The sequence below is a fragment of the Zeus faber genome (assembly GCF_960531495.2).
Source record: "Zeus faber genome assembly, chromosome: 3".
In the NCBI taxonomy this organism is placed as follows: domain Eukaryota; kingdom Metazoa; phylum Chordata; class Actinopteri; order Zeiformes; family Zeidae; genus Zeus; species Zeus faber.
The window spans coordinates 23840462-23862087 of NC_137190.1; the positions used below are offsets into that span (position 1 = coordinate 23840462).

The 21626-nt window shown below is 41.3% G+C and overlaps 1 protein-coding gene across 2 annotated transcripts; it reads right to left on the reverse strand.

Moving 5' to 3' along the window:
* Nucleotides 1-17: 17 nt before the first annotated feature.
* On the reverse strand, nt 18-14623 carry arfgap2 (ADP-ribosylation factor GTPase activating protein 2). Of its 2 annotated transcripts, XM_079998162.1 has the most exons (17): nt 14541-14623; nt 13644-13762; nt 13376-13448; nt 12616-12747; nt 9499-9582; nt 8821-8932; nt 8132-8188; nt 7871-7915; nt 6823-6875; nt 6507-6643; nt 4200-4331; nt 3878-4006; nt 3541-3690; nt 3323-3449; nt 2776-2866; nt 2300-2421; nt 18-2182 (listed from the first exon to the last, which is right to left on the reverse strand). In XM_079998162.1, exons 1-17 carry the CDS (start codon nt 14610-14612, stop codon nt 2162-2164), a joined length of 1656 nt encoding a protein of 551 aa, XP_079854288.1. In that variant the 5' UTR covers nt 14613-14623; the 3' UTR covers nt 18-2161. The 2 variants fall into 2 exon arrangements, with proteins under 2 accessions (XP_079854288.1, XP_079854289.1); XM_079998163.1 differs by lacking the exon at nt 7871-7915 and having other exon boundaries at nt 20-2182.
* Nucleotides 14624-21626: the final 7003 nt, after the last annotated feature.

Consider the following 21626-nt stretch of genomic DNA (forward strand, 5'->3'; position numbering starts at 1 on the left):
TTTATTTTCAAGTCTTTTATTTTATTGATCGATCTCTCTCAAATGCCTGTCACAGAAAATGGGAACTACAGCCCAATAAAACCATCAGCTGTTTTGGAATAGATAACACTTTATTAATCCTCAGGGGGAAAATGCAGGAATAGTAGGAACAGTGAAGTTCAGTGTAAGATTTTGATATTGCTTTGTGGAAGCGTTCAGTTAATTTGACCCCATCATCACCTCACCCGCACAGCAGAGACAGGATGCAGGAGCAGGAAGCAGCGGGCTATCGAGTTTCATTTTGACTTAAGTGTTCCACTCTTCAGTTTCGTTTCTGAGAGAAATGTACAGCGGATATTACTTAGAATTATAAATTATACATGACTGTTCACAAGTTAAAAAGTCCTTTACTGAGATCAAACAAGGGAAATACATTTGCGTGTGTGAGAGCATGCATACACACAAACCTTGCTTTCTAACAAAAATACTGACTGGACAACTGGATGTTGAAGATGGTGTCGCATATCTATACTAATGTCACAGAATATTTGTTTCTTTAAAAAATTAAACAACCATTTCTGCACTACTTGTAATGCTCCATTATAAGGAGAGGCACTTCAATGAAATCAAAACAGCATTTTTTTCTTTTAAATCTTTATTAACATATCTAATAGGTTTTTTTTTGTTTTTTTTTACCTACAAATAAATAATTCATTGTTTTTATTTTTTATGTCTTTCGGTAGAACTCTGTTGTTGGTGGGACATACATAGACAGGTATTTCCACAGCAGGGTAATGGACGACTCTCCTAATGACCTTTTCATTAGCCACAAAATCTACAAGAGTCTTTCTGTTTCTTGAGTTTGCCTGGAGGGCTCTGGTGTCAAGTCCACCTGGAACACGAGGGCAAGAGATTGTGGTTTGGGGGAAAATGGTTGAGGTTTAATCCCACGACAAATTCTATAACAAAACAAATAAGATTGGATCCACATCTTCAGCCATGCCATACCTAAACAATTCATAATGCATACGTTCCAAATAAACACTTTGACAATACCACTGTTGAATTATTTGCCACTTGATCCACCTATATCTTTTAGATGCAAGTCTCTGGTCCTGTCTACCTTTTACCATGCTGTGAGTACTGAACTTTGTGCACAGTAAGATAAACAAAGTTGTTTGAAGTATTTTCTGTTCAAGGAATATTGCAACTTCAAAAAAGTTTGCCCAAAAACATCTGGATTCTTTATTTTCCCGTTTCTCAAGCATATCCTAAGGGTTTTGTGTGTCCGGTCTAGTAAATCGGAAGTGTTAAAAATAGTTACTTAAGCCCAGCAAAGAGGGACACATTTTTCATTGGCTGATGTCTGAGAACAAAAGACTAAATATTCAAAAACTAAAAGATGTTAAATAAAGAAAGAAACCAAGCGGTTAAATTGCTTCTTGGAGATGAGGTATGAGATTGGGTTTCTCTGGCAGAAACGGAGTAGATCTTGTCCCGCAGCATACATTTATTGACAAATCAATATCCCCCTGAAAACTGAGTGACAGCCTCACAAGTCGAAAAACAATAATGAGGAATAATGAGTCTCCTCGCCGTCAGTGCTTCCTGAAAAATGGATAAATAAACAGACCAAAAGAACACTGATTGCAGTTGCACAAAGATAGTGGCTGCTTGATCAAATAAATGCTGAATGGTTGAACACTTAACTGCTCCATTTCAATTACAAAAACCAAAAAAGAAGTGACATAAGCATTGGAATAACAGTTCATAAAATAAATCAAAACCTTGTTTTGTTTATAAGGAATAAAATATATAGAATAGAACCTTGACTTAAAAACTGAAATCTAAAGACCAAAAGGGTTGTTCTTTCTTTCTTTCTTTCCTTCCTTCCTTCTTTCTTTCTTTCTCTGACAGTAAATTACAACCAGTCTTGGTTTACAACAAAATTACTACACCCATTTTCATTTATGAAAATAAAACTCAAAAAGATGTGCTAGCGGTATTGAGGAAAATGCCAAATACTGTCCCACTCCTGTGAATAGTCTTTGAGAGTGGACAGGAGGTTCCATCTTGGCTCTGTTCCGTCCAGATGCAGCAGGCAGTCGGGAGACCGGTTGTCTCTACAGTCGTTAGTATCTTCCTCTTTCCACAGGTAGGTGCTGTCCGGCTGCAGTCCGCCTCAGTAGGAGCCGTAGCGATCCTGGGAAAACAGAAACAAAAAAGATCCGGGTGTTCTATGGTGTTGTTCCAGAAAGTGACCGAGCCGCTTGGACGCTATCGGGCGATGACCTCGTTCCTGTTTCTCTCTCTCTCCTACCTGGATGGTGTTCATGACACCGTTGGCCAGCACGGCCATCTTGCCGGCGACCGTCTTCACTCCCTGTTTGAAGTGTGCAATGTCCGGGCCCGAGGGGAGCACGCTGTCGAAGCCGGCCGAGCCTTGGGGCGGAGAAGCGTAATCGGCACGGCGTCACTCAAACAAGAGCATTTTCAATTGAATAACCGGATGCAGAAAAACGATTTGCCCGATTCCTATGTCAGTATTACACAAACACTATAGAAGAAGAAGAACCAATTTCAGATTCACCACAAAACAGTAGGGTGGGAAGGAGGTAAACTTTGCAGACTATTTTTCCATTTCATTTTTCAATTGTCTCACACACACACACACACACACACACACACACACACACACACACACACACACACACACACACACACACACACACACACACACACACACACACACACACACACACACACACACACACACACACACACACACACACACACCTGCTGAGCGGTCGCTGCCTTCCCCAAACAGGTCGGCTGAACTGATGGAGGTGCTCCCAGACATGCTCTCCAACCTGGTCTTTGCATCGTACTGAGAAGGGAAGTCAGTCCGTCAGTTATCCAATCACTACAGTTTGGTGCAATTACAATTCAAAATTGTACCTGACCAGATTAAAGGAGGGCATCGCATTAGAACCACATAAAAACAGATGCCGAGATGCCATATTAAATCTGGAATATTGCAGAAAAATGACATCATCCTTTTATGGTGGATGGTGGATGGTGGTGTTAGATGACTCCAGCTGAGGAAATAGGATTCTGTGCCAACCATCATGTTCTACTGATCTCCCAATAACATGTTTTCGTTTAGGTTTGAGACTCTGAAACTACATATGATCTGGGTAATGTGTAGATAAGGGTTAACAAACAATTACCCCCAATACAACTGCACAATTCCAAAATAATCTGTCGAAAAAAATTAATAATAATAAAATTAAAATTAAAATTCACCCCATTGTGTCTTAAGGGTGAACAGACATTTCCTCACCTCAGCGATGCTCTCCCGCCCAAAGAACATGTCAGAGGAGATGGCCTTGGCGTTGGCAAACTTCTGCCGGGCTTCGCTGGACTCCACCACGGTGGCAGACACCTCAGCTTTTCTCCTGCTGGGGAGCCTGGAGACAAAGCACCCACATTACACTCAGAGGAACACAAACCGGACATTTCTGGGATTTAAAAAACACCCACACATGTTTGGATAAGTACCTCTCTCCAATGGGCTGGATGCTGGAGATGGTGACCTCCTCTTTGGGCTCCTCCTTCTCCAAGGCCCAGGAGGCAGTGAAGGAGGACCCGCCCTCAGAGTCCCATCGGGATCCAAAAGTGTCTCCCACTGTGAACGGGTTGTCCTTGTACCTGCAAAACCACCAGTTAACTCAATGACTCGGCAGGAATTGGTCTGACAACTGTTTAGCCCCAAGCGCAATTTGTATTTTGTCAATCCATATAATTTGTGAATCCAAATAACATCCTGTTCTGATTGTTTGGCCATATGTCCCAGCTCTAGAAAGCAAGAAGAAAGTGGCTGGTATTTGGTTCGTACTTGGGGGGCCCGGATGTGAAGCCCGGCTCGTCGAACATGTCGAGTTTGGAGCGCGTGGAGGACTTGACCCCAACGGGAGTCTCCTGCTCGATCACCTGCATCTGTGACATCACCGAGTGCGACACGGCACTGAGAGGGGAAAGGCAAAGGTAAATACACGCGCGCGCACACACACACACACACACACACACACACACACACACACACACACACACACACACACACACACACACACACACACACACACACACACACACACACACACACACTTCACTGCTGCCTGGTCACTGTGATCTCGTGTGTAAGGTTTGCGGGACGTCACCTCCTGTTGCCAAAGCCCATGCCCAACCTCTCGGCCTGCTCCCTCTTCTTGCCCTCCATGTTCTGGATCTTCTTGTCCTCCATCTTCCTGTCGATCTCCAGCTCCTTGTAGGCCAGACGCATGGAGGCCACGCTGCAACCGCCACAACACGAAAGGTCAGAACGACGGCGCAAGTGTGAAGGCAACACTGTGATTCACACGACTCACACACACACAATTTTAAAAATATATCACTGGGTTAAATTGGAAATGAAAAATCCTCAGTTGTTCAAAGTTGGTGGCTCTGGTAACAAGCACAATCCTGCTCGGAATTGAGCAGAAGTGAAAATAGTGTGTTTCCCAATTCAACGGAAATTTCACAAAATAAGCTGACATGGATAAAAAATAAATAAATTTAAAAAAGGAGGAAATCGAGTCATTCCGCCACAACCCTGAACATTGTTTGGCACAAATACAAAGAGCAGAGACTTTGGGTGCCTTCCACTTGGGTTGTACAGTATTTAGGGCTGAATGATTAATCTAATTCAAACCGACAATGCAATTTAACAGAACACAATTTTCAAATCACAAAGCCTGCGAAAAAAGAAAAGAAAGAAAAAAAAAAAGCTTATTTATTTTTTTAATGTTACACAATCTTACCAATAGGGCTGTCGAGTGCCAGCTCTTCCTATAGGAGAGATAGGCGCTGAACGCACCATCATCATGGAGAGGGAGCGATCGGGGCACATCTTGCGGCCTTGTCTCCCTCTACGACGACGCGCCTGTCAGTGATGGGGTGCCCGCGATCGGTGCGCCAGAACAGTGTGTTTTTAATTTTATTTTACGTCTCCTAATGGAACGAAACAAGTGTGTATGGAACGAAACGGTGCGTAATAGGGACACTTTCTCTGTGGTTAGGGCAGATCAGTGATTGGGGCGTGGCTGACCGATGCAAGAACCTTGACAGGTTGGCGCTCAGACCCTGGTTGTAATTATATCGCCCCTGATGACGTAATTTTGCGCCGTGTGCGCACCTTATAAGTAATTATTACTTACTTTATTATTTATTGTGGTATTTCACAATTATTTTAAGTACAATAACAATTAGATGGTTCAAAAACCCTAATTTTGAAATCCAAAGGCTGAAGACTAGAACCTATAATTCCACACACTTGGCCACTTTAAAAACAGGCAAGTAAAACTTTCAAACTAGTCCCTTTAATTTATCAAGCATTGGATACCTGTTTTGTCTACCTCTTAGTAGTACATTGCAGTGTTTGTCTTACAACACTGTGTCCATCTTACCATTCAGCATTGTTGTGGCCCAAGGCTATTTAAGATGTCCACTATCAAGTTAACTCACTGTCATTATTATTTGCATTTTATTTTGTCTTTCTTTTCAGTAAATAATTTTATATAACTTAAACTACACTACTTCTTTCCATTTTAGATTTTTAAATTTTGTTTAAAAATTAACTGTTTAAATAGTCCTTAAATTCTGTTTTTAAATACTGTTCTATTTTAATCACCACTATGCCCTCATTTTATGTATTATGTAACGCTGACGTGGCTCTGAGACTAAGAATCTCATTACTGGTAATGAAGCTTGCATTGTTATCAAGTATTTCGCAATGAACTTGAAACTATAATCACATATACCTAGTTCGAGTGCTCTCATTACAAAGCTAATGAACTTTCGAAAATGTAAATAAAAAACAGCTCAGATTTTGAAATTAAACAGCTGTGCAACATGAAGATTAAAATAAGTCATTAAGACCTGTTCCCATTCACAAAAAAAACAATTGAACTTTGAAAGATGACCTCTGGTCAGGGTTCAAAGGACAATATCTCAGGTAATGAGTCAGAGTTAGGGGTGAAAATCTGAAATCTCGCTCTGGAATGTGATTGTGTTTTTGTGAAGTTAGCGCTATCTCATTGTGACACACAGCAATTGAATAAATGGGCGTGTTTACAGTCTAAATTAAACACGCCCTGTCAGGACACATGAGAAGGGGGGGGGGGGGGGATTCCAGGCGAATGGCAACTGGCTGGGAAGCGCATGGTGGTTGGCTGAAAACTGGCTGAAAGCTGGTTTCAAGTCAGTTGTCAGCTGGAAGCTGGAAGAGGCCTCTTCAAGTGGCTCCTACTCTAAGTTGACTGTATCCAATGTTGTGTTGGTCATACTATAGAATGATTTATTGCTTGTGTTTAAGGAATAATACAGAAGACAAGGAACTCGAATACTAAATCGCAATCACAATATCGATCTAAAGAAATCCCAATTTGAATATTTTCCCAAATCATTCAGCCCTAGTTGTATTTACTCACATCGACTCCTCGGCCTGCTTCTTAGCCTCGGTGACTTGGTCTTCTCTCAGCTTTTCGGCCACCTGCGCCTGCTTCTCAACCTCCGAGAAGCTCTTGCTGCTCACCTTCTGGGCGCCAAGGCCTTTCTTAGCACCAAGCTGAGTAAGAGAAAGCAAACACACAAACCAAGGTTCAGCAGAGGAGCACCTCAGAAGCTCCCCCGGTGGAGCAGCATACCAATAGCAATGACTTCCCTTTCCTCCAGTTAATTGGGTTTCTCTACTTTGTTAAATTTGATCTAACAAGAAACAATTTTTGAGGAGGAACCGTCACTTACCCCTTTCTTAGCAGCCATAGGCTTTTTCTTCCCAATAATGGACGGTTTCACGTCTGTGGTAAAATACAACATGAGGTATTGTTATGCACTGTGCACAGGAATGTTTCAAATATTTATAAGCAAAAAAAACACAAGTAATCTGCCATTAACCGACAGGAGAATGTACTGAAACTGAAAATTAATTTAACAAGAGTTAATATAATAAACAAGGTCTTCCATAAAGTCAAGAAAAAAAACAAAAAGGCAAAAAACAAATGCCAAAGAACTGCAGTATTTTCACTGAACAAAGCCTACAAGAGTAAAACACTTTCCAACCAAATCAAAAGCATTTGAAAAGCGTAAAGCCTGACACTGGGTTAGGGAAAAGTCATGCAAATCACACCACTCGCTTGCAACTGAGATTATTGGGGCTTTGTTTTGCCGATACATTTGTTCAGATACTACACGACTTTCGGCGAAGGAGTAAACGTCTTCTATCATTTGCAATTGCCATAGTAATTATATTGTTTAAAAGACATGTTTATTTAAAATAAGTTCAAGTTCAAGTTCAAAAAACTAAATGTGCGTAACCGACACCAGGTGCTCGCGCAGGCAGCCGCAAGGGGAGGCGCCACAATCGCAATTCTGCGTTCTATAATTATACAATAGCATTAATTGGCTGTGTTGCATTAAATATACATTTAAATTCTACCGTAAACAGAAAGTGAAAGGGTGATTTTACAATAACTTAAAGTCCTGCAGTAAATAATTTCCTTCAACTCAGTATTTCCTTGATTAAAAAAAAACTATTTTCTCACGATACCCAGGTGATACGGAGGAATGTATTACCACCCACTTTTAACATTTTAATCCTTTGATTACCCAGCCCTACACAAGATTATCCTACAAAAAGAACGCCACACAAATGCTCAAATTACTTTCACTGATTTTCTTTCCCCCTGCAGCCACAAAAGAAGCTAAAACAGGACTTGTAAAATGCCGATCAAGAATACAGCTATGCCTCTAAAATACAGCCAGACAGCCAAACAACCAAACCCACTCTAATCACCTTTGGGTGTCCTTGTCTCAAATGACGACAAGCGCATGGAGTCCTCTAAAGAAATTGCCATTATATAAACAAAAAAGCAAAAAAATTAAAATAAAACATGTTATGTAACAGTTCTTACCCCCCATTTCACTTTCAGATGTGTGTTATAATAAACCTCAACTAAGGTCTGCATTCAGGGAAAAGCCTTATACAATGAAGAAACAAGAAAAAATAATTAAGTTGTTTTGAAATCTAGGCACTGTGATTGATTGGTAAACTCACCAATGGAGGCTTTAGGAGACGTGCTCAGTCCATCAATGCTCGGTCCCTCCTCTGGCTCTGACATATAAAGAAAATGACAAATGTAAACTGACTGCATTTGATATAGCATTGTTTATAGGCCAGGGAACAAAGCTGTTTTAGAATTATGCCTCATTTTCACACAAACATTCCCGCAAACACACACCGATGGCAGAGACAGCCATGCAAGGTGCTGACTAACAAAACCTTAGTCCTTCCCTGTTCTTTGGATAAATGTAATTGTGTAAGTAAATAAATAAATAGATGTAAAGAAGGCCTTCCAGTGAACAAGTTCCTTCTTCCTTCTTACCAGAAAAAGGAATTGGAGAGAAAAGAGTATAGAAACATAAACTTTGGTTTTTCTGACTATCGTATACTTGTAAAGGCTTTTAATTATGGACTGACGGTTTATGTTGTTGAATATGGGATATACATTTTTTTTTAATAGATAGATACAGAAATAAAAAAGCAAAATCAGCAAATGTAGAATATATATATATTTTTTATTTAATTATTCATTTTTTTTATTTTTATTTTTTATTTTTTTTAATCACCGCTGGATCTGAAGCTGAGGCCTCTTCAAAAAGCATATTCTACCCTTTGACTATTGCCATTTACTATACCAAGAAATCTCATGAATCTCATATTGGAATAATTGTTGCTTTACTAACGGGTGATGGAGGAATCCTGGACTTTGGCTGCTGGGTCCATCAGCTGTGGCGTGAGAGTGGATCCGTTTTGCTCTGACAACATAGTAGGCGCCATACTCCAGTCATCAGTAAGCTGGAAATGTGAAAAGAAAAAAAAAAAATCCATAACACTTGCCTTGCGTTTGATTTTATATATATATATATATATATATATATATATATATATATATATATATAGCAACATGTCTTGATCTCTGATGCCCCAAAAACATGTTTTTTTCTGAAAAGGCCACTGAGATTATGCATTCTATCCATTTTGCCTTTAACCCATTCTGTTCCAGGACGGTCTGTTTAGTGGGTGGCACCACCCTGATTTTAGTTGCTGTGCCCCAAGCTTGCGGAGTGAGCAGATGACCATTTGACATTGTAACATTTTATTTATATTTATATTTATATATATATATATATATATATATATATATATATATATATATATATATATATATATATATATATATATATATATATATATCAGAAAATAAGGAAAAGCATAATAGGTCCCTTTAAATCTTCTAAATGAGGCCTATCTAGCTCATATTTGAGATCAATTGCAAAACAAGTCTTACATGCTCAATAAGCCAACCAAAAAGCATGTTTTTTTCAGATAACATGCTTTTTAAGATCTTAATAGTACCAAACCTGGGTATTCTCTGCAAAGAAGTCTGCCTCTTTCTTCTCCAGGGCAGTGGAAGGAGTGCTCCCCACAGAGGACTCTATCCATAACTGGAAGATAGGATAGGAAGAAGGTGCAGTTACACACTTTCCTAAACTATGTTCAGAACCCAGAAATTGTCTTCAAACCTATGGACTCCAAATGTCAGAGATGAACAATATTGCAGTTACAAAATGGATCTAGATTTTTTTTGGAAACTGCCAAAAACGTCATTATAGCGTAGTTTATATGATCTGTGAAATCTTTCCCATATCGAATGACAGCTGTAAACCGACTGGCAATGTTCCATATTGGCGTAATGTGGTAAAAGGAGCCGGTTTCGATGTTCCATAAATCTCCCCACTCTTGACCTAGTATAATTTCTGGGGAAAGGCCAGTACAGCTATGAGTGGAACTGTGTGGGAATGGAAGCAGTAACATTGCCGGGACACGCACATAAAGTAGGGGTGGAGCCAAATCTGAATACTAGCAAAGCACAAATAGTGGGGTTTTATGAGTATTTAGTCTTCACAAATATTTCTGAAGTTATTTGTTTTCGGGAAGAAGAAAAAAAACCCCAAAACATTTGGAAAAATGGTGGGTCAGATCCGAACTGTGGCGCTCGGCTGCAAAGACGAGAAACTGAAACACGTCCAGTCTCTACGGAGACGGGACTTTTTCCCTTTCTTCAATTTGGTTCTTAAAAATGCCATTCAGACCCTAAATGTGTCTTATAAGCCCCTTACCCACATGGAATCCGTAATATTGCTGGATAAAAAAAAAAAAAAATCTGGCAAAGGCAGTAGATAGTCATTCCCACATTGGCCTCCTTTACCTCCATAGAGTCTGTTCCGGATACATCATGTAAGGATCACGCGAGGTGTCTAATATCAGAGGAGACTTGGCAAAATAATTCTCTAAAATACATGTCCTGGGTCTGAGTGGTATTTTAAAGAAGAAGAAAAATAACGTTTAAGAATACAAAGAACTCTCTTTTTTTCCTTTCCTGAAAACAAATAATGTGTTAAATATTTGTATGAAATAAATATTTTTAAAAACCCACTATTTGTGCTTTATTTGTTTTGGCTCCAGACCTACTTTACAGAAATCTTAATGCTTTCATTCCCACATACTTACATTCATAGCCATTCCAGCAATTTGCTGGAAATGATACTACTTTAAGCCCCACCTTAGATTAAGGCCAGGGTTAGGGGAAAATCCAAGGATGAACTACTGATGCCTGTGATACAGCATGTGTACAGTATGCCGGTTAAGCATGATGTGCATGTCTGCTGCTTTACTGTAAATTGATGAATTCACATATACAATCATGCTATCTTCAACACTTTGTTTGCTCCCAGCCATTGTGTGAGAGGCAAACCTAACTCTGAGAATTGGAACATTTTATTTTTTGTCCCAACAGTGTGCTGTGTGCACACCTTATGAGTCATTATTACTTATTACGACTACTCTATGGAAATACTAATTTGAAATATATTAGTATCTATCAATCCCCGTTGTTTTTCAGGACGACAACTAATGCATGTGCACACACACAACTGTAATTGACCATTTGTTCATTATGACTGTATGAGATCATTTTTATCTGTATTGTTGCATCACCCTTTATTGCTTATCACGTTTTGGTGTTTTACCTATTGCTTCCTACTTTTTTTTTTTTTTTAATAATCATTTGCAGCGTAGCCTTCCAGTCTAAAACTTTCACACATGGGTACAATACTTGTCTCTAATAGCCCTAGTACACCTTTTTTTGAGTAACTACTGAAGCAGACAGCAGGTAAAGCCTTGGGCCCTCTCTTTGTTTGCACTAAATGGCCGATCAGTGTGGACGATCATACGGGTCTTCTTAATAATTCTTTATGAATAGCTGGATATTTATTTAATAGTTGGAAACTAATCCGTGAAATAAACCTCAGAGTTTACACTGTATCAACAGTAAAACCATCTTGAGTGTTCACAAGGATCCATACACTGTTTAGCCTCTTTCACGTTTGTACAAATGATTATTATTATATCTTTGTTGTTGATTTTATTCGATTGACTTATCTTGATTGATTAACATTTTATTGTGCCATTTTTGGAATTTGGAAAATAAATCTATTAGATGGGGGGGCGGGGTGATAGGGGACCATTTCTCCAACCGAGTGGCTCAAACGCAGAAATTTGTTTGTTCAAAAACCCAAATTCTGAAATCAAAAGGCCAAAGATTAGAACCTATAAATCCACACCCTTGAAAAAGAAGGAAAACTGCCGTTTACATCATCTACCACTAGTCACTTTAATGTATCCGGTATTGCATTGCATACCTGTTTTGTCTTACCTCTTAGTAGTTCATTGTAGTGTTTGTCTTACAACACTGTGTCTATCTTGCCATTCAGTATGACACTGCATTGTTGTGGCCCACAACTACTTAAGATGTCCACTATGAAGTTGACTCACTGTCATTATTGTCTGCATTTTATGTTATCTTTCTTTTAGATACTTTGATATTACTTAAACTCCACTACTCCTTTCCATTTTAGATATTTTTTAAATTGTGTTTTTAAAAACTGTATACTCTTTAAATTCCGTTTTTAAATACTGAATTACTTTAATCAATACTATGGCCTTATTTTACATATTATGTAATGTTGAGTTGGCTCTCAGACTGGTGCTCCCTGGTGGTTGGCTAGAAACTGGCTGGTTGCAATTTGGCTGTCAACCGGCTGGAACAGCCATCTTTAAGTGGCTCCTACTGTACACTAGAGGGCAATTAATGAAACTCAGATAATCCCAAACTAGGAAATAAACAACTGGAAGAGAATAGCCTTGTGAAAATAAACACAAGGTAACTCTGTTGTAGCAGCTGATGCCAGACACTAGTCATAATTGAATGCCTCAGACTCACTCCAATACCATCCAGAGCTGGAAGCTACAACATTTGCTATCAATCCTAACAAAGGAACCGAGAAAGTTCAAGTTTAATTGTATAATCACAAGCTTCATTTTTGGAGGACATTCCTGCTTAATCTCCTATGGCTAAATGAACACAAGTAACAAACAAGACAATGTGGGCTGGAAACCTTGTGACTGGTAATACTTACATCGGTACCATATTGAGACAATGCAGCATTGGCCTGCTGTCGTATCTTTTCCCTGTACATCTGGGCTGCACGGCTGTTGTACTTTGCGTTTGTATCGTTTGTAGAACAGCCTTGCTGACGAAAGAAAGCCATCTGCAGGACACGGGGAGAAGAGTGCAAAGGACTACTCTGTTACACTATCTGCATAACATTGTCAACCAAAATATTACAAAGTGCCCTAACTCTGCCACTATCAAGGTACCAAGTCCACCTCGAAAAAGGTTATTTCAACTAGGGCTGCAGGAGCAAAATTTGAATATAATTTGAATATTCAAAAAAAATGGACTATTCAAATGCTGAAATTTCCATTGGATTGTGTATTTATTTTTGTAAATAAAAAATGTATCATAAATGTTTTCGCTTAAATAAGCAAATCAATTCACATGTGATGAGTAATAAAGTTCAATATAAGTTTGAGTTTGTTGCACAATGAACGCACATTAAAGAGAAATATTCCAGGTAAGCCCGCGTCGACGGAGACGCACGAGTGCGCCGGCACCTTTCCCTCTCCTGTGCTGTTTCACTGTGTGTTCAAGGGAGTGCGCCTTGACTGTAATGTCCAGCAATCCCACAGATGTGGCAATGGAAGTGGGAAATAAACCAGACCATCACCGACGGAATGTCCTCTGGTGCAGAGGTTCCCAATCACCGGCCCGCATATTGTGCCGGGCCGCGGGGCATATCTGAAGCTCTAATTTTAACCTCTGGGCTTATGACTTACTGCGTTGGTGTTGCCTCCAACCTGCATACATCTGAGCTGGAACCAGTTCCAGTTGGAATCTAACTCTGTAGATCTAGTGGGGGAAAACAAGTTAAAAATGAAAAAAAAAAAAATTCTATGTTATATACTTCCCCCCCTTTGTACACTAGATATGTAGATCACAATAACTGCATCTTCCTCAATAAGTAATCTATACTGAATATCAAAATGTGTGTCAAAGAAGAGACAAGTTCTATTTTTTCGATATGAGTCGTAAGTGTGAGCCTACCTGATGAAACTGAGGTGCACTCCCAGGGAACGGTGGATTCCAGAGCAGTCAATGCACAGAAATACTCCATAGGGAATACTTGCCCAACTGGGATTTTTGGCTGCACAGTCAAAACACACCTGTGTAGATAGAACGCAGATTGGATGTAATCGTGAAAGTAACCGTTTCTTACTAGAATGGTTCATGTTAGAATTGGTGAACTTTGTCCCAATTGAATAAAGTGATGGAGAAAAGCAAACAAGGACGTTCAATATTTGGAATGATTATCAAGATGTCATAGAAACGGGAAACTCGGGCACACGATATAGCCACAGGTGGGAGATAGTCATTGGATAGCCAACAACGGTGTTTGATTGAGAAAGAAGGTAAATAATCTCAATCTCAATCTATAATCTCAACCAGCAAGCCGGCAAACCATTCAGTGTTTACCATCACAGCTAAGGCAAGCAACAAAAGACACACACAGTATATTGACAGATAATAACTCCATTGTGTCTCTCCCAAACAAGCTTGTGAATGTGATCAACCTAGCGTATTCCCAGCAGACGCCATGGTATTTACACGTTAGCTATGATCAAATAGTATGGCCTCGGGTTGATTGAATCGATGAATTGAATCGGTAACAAATCCTTGTTGGTTATCTTCGCTATAACGCCGACTTCTCAAAAACGTGGTGTGGTCTTTGATTGGTGAATAACAGCTTAATGCCACCGGAGTAGGTAGCATCCTCAAGCACACATCGCATACGTGGCCTTTACACTAGCCTGCTTCCCCTACCGCTAGCTAAGCTAACACATGCATGGAGGTTAAAAGAAAACAACCCTATCAAAACACACACACGACATTAAAAGATTGTGAAATATACATGTTAATCACGTGTATATCAATATATTCTACCTTGTTCGTGGGAATAGACCGTAGTCTTTTAAAAATAGTAAGGATTTCAGTCTTGTTGGGTTCCGTAGCCATCTTGCCAAATAGACAAGTTCCCCCACTCCGTGACGTCACTACGGGTTGAAGCAAGCCTCAAAATAACAGCGAGCGAAGTTCACCGCCTGGAAAATACACGTCACGCAGCGTCCCCCCCCCATGTTTTCACGATGTTCTTCATGTTAAAGAAAAAGTGTGATGGTTTCAAATAATCATAATAATTGATTGTGACGACGTGACGAAAATGTGTGTTGACCCCTTCATAAGTTTTTGTAATTTAAAGTGGTAATCCGTAAGATTATTTTGTTAAAACATCCCATATTGATATTATGTAATTGATATATATTCATTGATAATGATATAATTTACGTTCATGTTTCTGAGTGAACAGGGGGCCTCGATAAACACACTGGGAAAACACACTGGAGCGAGGGAGGGGGAATAAAGACTGTGTGTATTTTGTGTACATTAACCGCACGGCTTTGACTGGCATGGGAATTGGTACAGCAGAATGTCTTTTTTCGTGCTAAAACTAGAGATCCAACCGACGGTCCAGCAGCACGACTCCCCTCTCCCTAGCGACTCAGATCCTCCACACCTTCCTGCCCCCAACGGCCGAAGCCTGTGGCTGCTGGGGACGGCGGAAAGGATTCCTGTGCCCACCCCTCATCCCGTCAGCAAACAGGCCGAAGCCTTCAGCCGAGCATCCAGGAGCCTGGTCTTTTCCTTTTCTAAAATCTAAGACAGGTTCAGCCGCAGGTGGCGCTGTGTCACCACCGAAAACCCCATCACGCGTCTTTTCGTGGCACCCCTGACCATTGTGAATGAGAAGCTGGTGGCTTTGCGCAGTTCCACATAGGTTTCGGGGGTGGCCTTCCCCTCTAGCTCCCGTAGGAGCCTGGCCTGGTAGGCATGCAGCAGGCAGACATTATTAAACAGGGCCATTATTAAACAGCCTGCCCCGCAGCCTTGTATGACTTTTCAGCCAGATTCGCCATCAGCCCACACACCTCAGACAGTAGCTGAGGTTTTTCTCGCGGCAGCTACCAATTCCTCAGAGGGGGGCGTAGCCAGGTATACCAACTCCAGCTGGGTGTCCAGTGTCGACCACTGCCTGAACATCTGATGGGAGGAGCACGTTTACTGAGGAGCACCCCAAGACGACCTCACCTCCTTCGGGGAGGCTGAACCTCAGCCTCCATAAAATATGCCCCAGGCAACATGGAGGGAGCAGTGGGTTCGGGGTCTGCTCAAGGGATCCCCAGCTTCGCCACAGCCCGCTCCGGGAGGCGCAGCAGTTCCTGATGAAAAGGCCCCTGGGACGGTTTGTGAGTCACACCTTGTGCCTCCTCACCTGGCTCTCTTCCTTCCCCTTCCTCCTCCACCTCGCAGCCCCACTGGGTGCGTGGAAATCCCGCAACTCCTTGTGCACGGCTAACTCCTCCAGATCCACCTGGCACTGATGCTGAGGGGGATCAAGAGAGGTGGGGGAGCGTGGCCTCAAAACAAGGTCCGAGGACGGGAGAGCCATTTCCTCCTCTTCGCCCTCCCCCCAAGACGCTCGTAGGGCCCAGTATGGGGGTGACTAGGGAGGGAACCGAAGACAGTCGCTGGACGCACAGCGGGGGAGTATCCCTGCGGGTCATGTGTGCACCGCAGCCCGCACATATCTTCAAGTCTGCAGCCGCCATAATTTTTTTCCTTGACAGTAGGTGTGACCCAGTATATATACGGTGGGGCTGGCCTTATGATGGGTGCCCTAGTGGTCGAATCACAGCCTGTCAAGGCTAAGTTGAGACTTGGTTGGTTTCAAGGGGTTTTCAGCTTTATTCAGTGTCATTGTCTGGAGACAGCTCATAGCATAGTAAGAACTAAAGTTTGAAATGAAGTAAAACCCCAACCAGTTCCAGGGTGGGCGTGGGCAGCAGCAGCTCATTTGCTTTTTAAGCTACAAACACAGGAACAGCCCGTTGAGAAACAGATGGTATAGAGGCATGCCTAGAATGCATAATCTGAGTGGTATTTTCAGAAAAAAACTGACATTTTATGGGGACCTCAGAGACCTATATTAACCTGTTGAAAGGGAGTATAATATGAGGCCTTTAATAAAAAAGGATCCCATGGTGTTTTCTTTTTTTTAAACGTTGTTCCCTTTGACAAGTGTACCACCCCAGTCAAGCTTCCCAGCGGTTACAAGTAACCGGTAGGTTACTTGACGCCGGAAAGGAGAACCGGCTCCGGGCTCGCCTCCCCGCCTCACCGGTTAGGTCAAGCGTAGTGGTATTACACCTTTTACATTCTCATAATCAGCCGTCATCTAGCTATTCCTGTTGAGTGATGTACGGTGGCTACGCCTCCAAGACAGTCACTGTGGTAGAAATGGATTGGGCAAGGTATTGAATGAATAGAAGCCAAGGAGCGCCATGGCATTTGGGGCTATGTTCCTGCTTCTGCCTACATTATTAGCTTTTGTTTCAGCTCAGGAGGAATTTTTTGGCGAAAGTATCAGCTTTACATCTCTGCAGAAGAACAAGGATGGGACCTTTGAGGTAGGTTAATCCTATCAGAAGCTGCAGTAATATTCCTTCCATTTCTCAATGGTTTACATGCAGCAAAATTAAACCCATTAGGCAAGAATAGCTGTTTGATATAGAAGAGTATATTAGAATATGTTGTATCCAGGGTTGTTTCATAGAATATGAAACAAAAGAAACAAAAGAAACTTGATAACAGCAGGTGCATACTGAACTCAATCTCCATTCCAATCACCACAATCTGCATCATCTCCTCCTTGCCCTGTTGCGCTCTCTGTGGTCACACATGTGCAAGAGACACACTGGATGTTTCAATGCACCATTCAGCTACTGGTATTACTTATAATATTTTGTAAGTTATCCGACTCTCATAGAGCCATGAGTTGAGCCTCCTATTTTCCGTCTTTTTGTTTTTTCAAGTAGTCAGATTTAAGTGATTTATATGCACCATTTCAACCCAGTTCATATTACATTACCATTACATTACATGACATAATTTAGCAGACTGGTACCCCTTAGTTCCATTTATTAAAATGTTGGTTCCCATCATTTAGCGCCCGCTTTACTTTTCATTATATTGTATCTTATATATATATATTTTTTTTCTCAGACTGTCTTTAGTCAGCTATCTTTAAAGGCTCAGCGTCTTATCATGCCATATTCCTTGTACAGTACATGTAAATGCACCCGGAGGAAAAACCTCATTCTGATTCTGAAAAAGTAGTTTAAAATAAGTTATGGTGTTACTGTTATTCAAAACATGTTGGAAAAATACAGTAATAGGGAGCTTTAAGCTTTTTTTTTTTAAGGGTTAAACGTTTTCCCCATTGGACTGCATTTAAACACTGCAGAGAAGCTGCAACATAGTGGGGTGGTGTTTTCTGTACAGGTGCTTCACATCTTCCCTGTGTGTTTCCTCATTTGCCAGGTGAACCTCTGCTATCGGGAGAGTCGTCGGGGCGGCTGTGACAACAAGCCCTCCTTTGGATGTAAGAGTGGGGCGTGCACCCACTTTGAGAACCCGGTGCCTGTGGTGACAGACCTGGGGCGCTACGGCCAGGAGACATGGTGCCAGTCAGAGGGACATGCCACAGCAACAATCCCACAAAGTCAGTCGCTCACGCTGAGGTAAACCAAAGCCCGACAGAACCCATTCTTTTCTTTTGTTCTGCTTTTGTTTCTTGGCATCCAAAGTGTGCAGCGCCTGCTTAGGGCCCCCATGGCCCCCGAGATCGGTGGGGATGAGGGGGTGGGGTGGGGTGTGGTGGTGCAATCGATCGCATCACTAGGGGGGTATGGGCGGTAATGGGGGGGTAATGCGGCGTAATGCGTAATGGAGAGAGATCAATCTCCACTCCGCTGCGCGTCCCAGTTCCCCGTTTCTCCAAACAAAACAAATAAAAACAGTGCGTTTTTATCTAAGATGTATTTATCTTCCCCCGTTTAGTAACTGAGCGAAAAGCCCTGTGTGTCCTGTGCAGCCCCTCTCCCAGTGCACCACTACCCCCAAATCAAAGTCTGCTTAGGGCCCAATAAAGGCTTGGGACGGCCTGTTTATATTGTCTAAATTACTAAGTATATAAAACAAGCTTGAAATTTTAATTCAAATACACTTGTGAATGATTGTTTGTAATGTAGATTATAATGCATGGCATTATGTATAATTTATTTAAATCATAGATCAACTTCAGTCACTGTGTTATATCTCTTCTCACAAGGTTTTTCCCCGCTTTTATTCAGTGATACAGGCTGCTGCTGGGCTTATAATGTCAATGGAATGTCGGAGTGGACTGCTCGAGGAAAGGTGGACCTGGGATATCGATCGGACACGCACACCTTTAATAATTGTCCCATCACTGCAGCTGTGGCATCGCTGCGGTATGGCCTCAGTTAATAAAAAAATAAATGTCTTTACAGAAAAAGGCTCCATACAAAATACAATCAGTATTAAAAACAGGAAGATACACTGGCCAGTATACTGTAGTGTTTTTGTGGAATGCACGTACAAAACATTGCACAATAGAATTCCAACGTGGTGGATTATCCGGTTATTCAAGTGAATGATAGATATGAATTAAATATTTGCTGCCAAATACTTCATTCATATCTATCATATACAGTGAAGGAAGCAATTAAAAAAAAACTGGTTTCAGAGAGTTAATATAGAAACTGTTTTTTATTGAATAGTGTGGCAGTTTCACCTCCAACACGCCAACCAAGTGACGTTTTCAGGGGCCTCCAGCACAGAGACACTGAAGATGAGGTAGCAGACACACAAGTTCATTGTGAGCCCAGGAGCAGATGGACACGTGTCATGACAGGGCTCCTCTCTTGAGTGTGTGTGGGGACAGGGGTGTTACCTGCTGTTCGTTCGACGAGCAACAGGTATACAGCCACACTGATCCTGGGCCCTCATTACCTAGACCCAGGACAGGTGTGGCTGCTCAAATCACACCATCCCCACACCACAAAAAGTAAAGCAATTTTAAATGAAAAACATTGTGACTCTTTATGATAAATGAAAGAATTTACTGTGTGTTTGTGTAGGGTTCCTCAGAACTGCTTCTCAAGTCTCCGTCTTCTGGCGTATGACCCGGACGGGGACCATGTGCAATGTGGCTTTGCTGCAAAGGATGGTTTGAATCCAGATGTTTCTCTGGATGAGGTAATTGAATATAAATAACAAATAGAGTGCATTAAAGCGGGGTCCCCCCCCCCCCCGTTTCCTACAAATACGGCCTAGTAACGATTTGTATCTGCAATTTGTTTCAAGAAATTTTTGGACAGTATTTTTAGAACTAAAATCCTTGGATTACTTTTCTAGAATATGTCAGATGAAATGAAATTTCTATCATTTCAGCCCTATTTTGTACTGTGGACATGTCTCACATGACTTGTATCCACAATGCTGTGGCACATCCATCACATCTACCATGGCTTCATTTCACAATTCATTGACAGTTGATTGCCACTATATAATATTGCCATTGCCAGAATTTCAGTTGAAATATTTCCCTATTTGAAAAGCCAATTAAAATAAGCTTAATTTCCTTACACCAGCATTTTATTTTGACACAAAGGACATTTATCAGTAATTTGTTTACATTTAAATGTATTTTGCTCATTTCTGTGTACTCACAATTTGGGTTTCTGGCACCAAATATCTACAGATTTGCCATTAAAGAACTTAAAGTCTAGATGGAGTTAAGAATAAAATTGTCAATAAACATACATGTTCCACCAGGAAAGAAAACCATGATTTGCAACACACTTTTTATTACAACGAAAACCTCATATTTAACTCTTATTGTAAAAGCCGGAAGTTCTGCGGACAGAAATGGGGATGAATTGATGTCTTCCATTTGACGCTCTCCATTCACGCAGAATGAGTGCCGAGTGAAAGCCAACGGTCTGCTCGCCATCGGCCTCCACGTGTTTGACCTTGAGCTGGAGGACCTTCCCACCAGAGACGTCAACGTGTCCTATGCAGATGGAACGTCCTCCATGAGGACGGCCTTCAACATGTTCGCTGGCAACAGCTCACTCGCTTTCTGTCAAATATCCCTGCAATTTGCGCTGGAAAGTAAGAGATCTCTATCACCGGCATCTTGCATTTCTTTACATTGTACAGTTCATACACACGGAAGAGTCTGTGCTGTACATGAACATGAAAACAGAAAGATATTACACAGGGGGAAGAAAACAAGCACAATAAAAGCGATAGATAAAAATGGAAAAGTATGCAACAAAAATCGAGAAATAAATGAATAAGAAGATCAAAAGGGTACACTGAGGAAGAAACACCTTCATAATAGAGAATGTTCTGTTCTATAGACTTCTATCTTAAGGATCCAAATGGTTACAAGGTCGAGAAACAATAAATGACACCAACAAGGAAACAAGATGAACATTTTCACCGAGATCTGCACAGTTTTTAAATACCAACGCCACATTCAGCTCTCGAAATAAGTTGTATTAACCTTATTTCAAATCTCTTTCCAAGTCCTTCCACCGCTGCAGAGCTGTGTGTCAGGTGATGTGGTGCCCGAGTTCTCGTCGCAGACGCCCTCCCACGGCGACGCCCTTCGCGCTCCCGTTGGGGACAGATTCCAGCTGCGAGTCCGTGCCCGTGCCGACCACGCCACGTACTTATCACTGATACAGTATCCCTCCACAAGGGACTCGTATCACATTTCTTCTTTTTTTTTTAAATGTCATATAAAACTGAAATTCCACATATCTTTTTTTTGGTCTTTCCATTTTCCCTTGAAGTATTCACGACTTCCAGGTGAGTGGTCCACAGAACATGACCAAAGAGTTAAAAGAGGATAAATATGGGAAAGCTGTCACTCTGAGTTGGACGCCGGCCCTCTCTGACCTCCACCGGGTCGTACCAGTGTGCTTCACCGCAGAGACCAATCAAAGGTGGCTGTGCAAGAGTATAAGTTGAAGAGATTTTATTACATTTCACTGCATATATGTATGGAAGTATGTATATGTATGTGACAAATAAAAATCT

Bases quoted from the DNA above. Each gene is read 5' to 3' on its own strand.
- arfgap2 (XM_079998162.1), bottom strand. From the start codon at position 14,612: ATGGCTACGGAACCCAACAAGACTGAAATCCTTACTATTTTTAAAAGA. The intron at 13,449-13,643 runs GTAGGCTCACAC...TTCCCCCACTAG, and splicing joins GTGCACCTCAGTTTCATCAG to ATCTACAGAGTTAGATTCCA. The intron at 2,867-3,322 runs GTGAGGAAATGT...TTCCCTTCTCAG, and splicing joins GGCGGGAGAGCATCGCTGAG to TACGATGCAAAGACCAGGTT.